General features: G+C 56.9%; 1 protein-coding gene across 2 annotated transcripts; it reads left to right on the top strand.

Moving 5' to 3' along the window:
* The first annotated feature begins 1,705 nt into the window (after positions 1-1,705).
* Positions 1,706-3,632, top strand: HELT (helt bHLH transcription factor). Of its 2 annotated transcripts, none has more exons than XM_004682373.1 (4): positions 1,706-1,808; positions 2,268-2,372; positions 2,641-2,737; positions 3,113-3,632. In XM_004682373.1, exons 1-4 carry the CDS (start codon positions 1,782-1,784, stop codon positions 3,607-3,609), a joined length of 726 nt encoding a protein of 241 aa, XP_004682430.1. In that variant the 5' UTR covers positions 1,706-1,781; the 3' UTR covers positions 3,610-3,632. The 2 variants fall into 2 exon arrangements, with proteins under 2 accessions (XP_004682430.1, XP_004682429.1); XM_004682372.1 differs by having other exon boundaries at positions 3,110-3,632.
* Positions 3,633-4,148: the final 516 nt, after the last annotated feature.

The following is a 4,148-nucleotide window of genomic DNA, read 5'->3' as shown; positions in this document are numbered from 1 at the left end:
CAGGCCGCGCGGGTCGGCTGCCCGCAGACGCGCAGGCAGTGGCGAGAGTTCCCAGCCGCCGCCTTCTCCATGGGCCCATCTAGCAAATTTCCCCCTCCTCGTTTCTGTTCACGCCGTCCCTCCCCTCCTCCCCCAATATATTCGCTTTCTAAAACCATAAAAAAGAGATCAACTTCCCTAACTTCACGGAGCCCTTTTCAGTGACAAATATTGATGCCCAAAGTGTCTGCGCTCTCCCGCCCCTAAACTAAGAAAAGGCGCCCGCGAAAAAGGGACATAAAAAGTTAACAATGCTGTGAAAATATGTTTGCAGAAAATAGACAATCGTTGGATTAAACGTATTCAAGTATGAAATAATGCCTTTTTGTGTCAAAACTTGGGCGATGGGCGGGTACAAAAGTTCCCTGTGGCAGCTACTTGCTCCCTTTGTGAGCCGTGCGCTCTGGCGTCTCCACTTGGGCGCATTACTCTGAGTCCTCTAAGCGCGATTGTTTCTCCCTTTCTAATGACATTTACCGGATCAAAACATGCTGTTAATTCGATCAGAAGGCTTCACCCTCTCTGACAAAGCCACAGTAATTTCTCCTGAAGTTTGTTAAATTGACCAAAATTAGGCTAATGAATAGGGGTCTATAGGCGCCCCCTCTCGCAGGTGACGTTGCATAATGCTCGCCTGGGCCAGCTGCATTCCCCCTTTCTTCTCGGCCCCCTCTTCTGCGTGTGCCCCCCAATTCTCCCACCACCCCCCGCACATGTGTACACACACACACACACACTCCTGCCTCTCTCTCGTCCTCCCACCCTCAGCATTATTAAAATTTAGCCCAATGAAACTATTCACTTTTCAACGGACATTTTCATACAGGATAATAGGCTACAAATTGAACCTCTTCCCCCCGCTTAGAGAGAGCCTGAGGGGGGAGAAAAGCAAGGCAGCGACGTGGTCTGGGAGCAGGGGGGAGCGTCGCGTGCCAAAGGCCGGCGGGAGGGGCGAGGCGAGGCGGGAGCCTCGTGTGCCAGCCGCAGCCCCACACCTGCCGGGGTGTCCGGGCAAATAAAGCGGTGTAAACAAAAAAGGGGGAGATGGACGTGTCACCAAGTCGTGTGAGAAAAGCCTGGGAACAAACGGGGCGCCTCGCTCTCCAAGCGCTCTCCCTTGAACCCGGCGGAACAGCCTATTAAAGGCTTACTTAATTACTTTAATGACTCTGGACAGGCTTTAAAACGCACTGGGCGCAGGGGCTGCGGGCTTGCTGGGATTTGTAAACAGGCAATCGTGTGAGACTCTGCGGTGGGACTAAAGGAGGCGACACTGTTTTGTAAGGGTCCTCGCCCCCCGGCGCCCGAGGCCGCTGCGCCCCTGCGCGCTGCGCCTGCGGCTGCTGCCGGCGTCCGCTCACCCGCCGGCTCCAGTTTACCGCCTCCCTTTCCCGCCCCGGCTGTTGCCATGCAAATGTTATTCCCCGGCCGATCACGTGTCCTTTGAAGGGCCACGTGGATTAACAAAGCTGATCTGCCCCAGCTCGCACCCCTCGGCTGCTATTTTTTTTCCTCTTAATTCTTCAAAACTGATCTTGAATGCATACATCCCCCAAACGCAGCTCCCCTAATCCTATGGAATAATTCAAGTCGTGAATGCACTTGGAGCCCTAGAAGAGCGCTTTATAAGGAGCCCCTCGGAGTTGGGAGGCTGCAGTCTACCTGGGACACTGGAGCTGGCACAGGAGGCGGAGAGAGCTGGTGTCCAGCCACCGCCTCTCCGAGAGCGCACACTGACCAGGATGTCAGACAAGCTCAAGGAACGCAAAGTGAGTGGGCTGTCTAGACAGCTCTTGTGCCCTAAAAGAGGCGGCTTCTTACTCCCCAGGCCACTACCTGGATGGACCCAGGGCAGGACAGGACCACAGGGAACTTCTCTTGTGCAGGAATCCTGAATGATTTGGGCAGGGAATGAGAACAGAAACAAGAGACTCCTCATCGGGAGAGGTGTCCATGCCTGGAGACCACTGGCCACCTTCCCTATATCCTGGCGCTCAGTTTGTCCCTGTAGCCCAAGTCGATATGGACAGGCTAGACGGGGAGCCCGCCCACCCAGGGGTGAGGGCAGAGCTCATCTGACCAGGCGTGGAAAGGCAGGAACCGTTCCTGGGGCGAGTACCCAGGAAACGTTGGGGGTTGATAAGGCAGTTGGCACGCAACTACTACAGCCCTGCTTTTGACAACTCCCCAGGCATTGACACCCTAAACGCACAAACTTCTGTTCACAGAGAACCCCCGTGTCCCACAAAGTGATAGAAAAGCGGAGGAGGGATCGGATTAACCGCTGCTTGAACGAGCTGGGCAAGACGGTGCCCATGGCCCTGGCGAAACAGGTAAAGTCACCCGCTCAGTATAGGGTGGAAGGAGCAGGGGATTTTTGTCTGGCGTGTTCGTGTTCGATGGAAATGCCGGGAACCTGGGGACCAGGAATATCCCCCCTGTGGGTCTCCCTCTCGGGGACCTAAACTCTGAGTGAGCCCCAGGCAACCGCTGCGCACCCCCAGCAGTGCCCTGCTCCCCGGGGTTTTCTCCAGATAAAACCCTGCACCCAGTTTGCGAGGGTTAGCCTGGGCCCCCTGAGTCTCTTTCCTACTTTTGTAGAGTTCCGGGAAGCTGGAGAAGGCAGAGATCCTTGAGATGACTGTTCAGTACCTGAGAGCCCTGCACTCCGCTGATTTTCCCCGGGGACGGGAGAAAGGTGGGTGTGCGGTGGGCAAGAATCTGGGCAACCAGGTTGGGGCTGAGAATCGGAAAGAAAGGGGTTCAGGAGAGATGTTGCTCCGCACCTCCTGATTGGGGCGGGCTGGCACATAGTGAAAACAGCGGAAGCTGGAAAATGGGTTTAGGATGACATAGATTCCATCACCTCCTCTCAAGGAGGAAGGAGGGCCGCCTCCTAGGGAAAACAAGGTCGTTTGCGCGTTTCCAGTCTCAAACCGAGCAGAGAAGGTGGCGGACCTCAAATGGGGATGGGGCAGAAATCTTGGTGGTGGGCGTCTGGTACGCGCTTCCGGCTCCCAGTAGAGAACGGGCTGCTCACGTTTTCTTTCCCTCTTTCTCCTTTCTCCAGCAGAACTTCTAGCGGAGTTTGCAAACTACTTCCACTATGGCTACCACGAGTGCATGAAGAACCTGGTACATTACCTCACCACCGTGGAGCGGATGGAAACCAAGGACACCAAGTACGCGCGCATCCTGGCTTTCTTGCAGTCCAAAGCTTGCCTGGGCGCCGAGCCCGCCTTTCAACCCCTGAGTTCGCTCCCGGAGCCGGATTTCTCCTATCAGCTCCATCCCGCCGGGCCGGAGTTCGCCAGCCACAGCCCAAGCGAAGCCTCCGCCTACGCGCAGGGCGCAGCCCCAGGGCACTTCTCCTGGCCGCCGAGCGCGGGTCGCAGCCAGACGCTGCCCTACCTGCCGGGCGCACCCGTGCCGCTGCCAAGCCCCGCGCAGCAGCATAGCCCTTTCCTGGCGCCGGTGCAGGGCCTGGACCGGCATTACCTCAACCTGATCGGCCACGCCCACCCCAACGCCCTAAACCTGCACACGCCCCAGCACCCCCCCGTGCTCTGACGCTCTGGAGCCCACCAGACTTCGCGCGTCCGGCGCTGCTTGAGAAATGCTGTATATTTGTACTAGTGTAAATAAATTGTGCCAATAAGAAATCTGGGTAGGGGAAGGCCAAGAGCTAGTTTGTCTTCTGACTCCTCCCCCACCCCCCCAGCAATAAACGTTTTCTGATAAAAATCCAGAGAGGTGGATTTCTGTGCTATCTTCTCCGCAACCCATCCCCTCCGTGTGCTAATGGCACGAGGCCGACGCAGCAACCCGTCTCTGGGGGTGCCCTGGACGATGCTAATGTCGGAGGGATAGGCGTAGGCTTAAATCGAGGTGTCACTTGAGGACGGGATTCGTGGCTCCTAGGAGCTCCAGACCGCATCAGAGGTTTGGCTTGAATAGGCTCTCAGCTCTCAAGACAACTCGACCGGAAGGGCCCACCCAACCTGACTTTGGCAGTTGGGACCTAGGAGCCCTAGGAGCCCGGCGGCGAATACTCGAGAGGCGAGAGGCGCGCGCGCTCAAGGCGCGCAGATTGCGCTAGTGGGTCTGGA

Source organism: Condylura cristata, unplaced genomic scaffold, assembly GCF_000260355.1.
Source record: "Condylura cristata isolate star-nosed mole 26May11 unplaced genomic scaffold, ConCri1.0 scaffold00014, whole genome shotgun sequence".
NCBI classification, from domain to species: Eukaryota; Metazoa; Chordata; class Mammalia; order Eulipotyphla; family Talpidae; genus Condylura; species Condylura cristata.
Note: the sequence above shows the minus strand (reverse complement) of the source record. Positions and strands in the feature narration are given on the sequence as shown.

What these genes read in the sequence shown, in the direction of transcription:
- HELT (XM_004682372.1), top strand. Translation starts at nt 1,782, where the DNA reads ATGTCAGACAAGCTCAAGGAACGCAAA. An exon ending in ACAAGCTCAAGGAACGCAAA is followed by an intron (nt 1,809 to 2,267) that starts GTGAGTGGGCTG and finishes TTCTGTTCACAG; the next exon opens with AGAACCCCCGTGTCCCACAA. An exon ending in CCATGGCCCTGGCGAAACAG is followed by an intron (nt 2,373 to 2,640) that starts GTAAAGTCACCC and finishes CTACTTTTGTAG; the next exon opens with AGTTCCGGGAAGCTGGAGAA.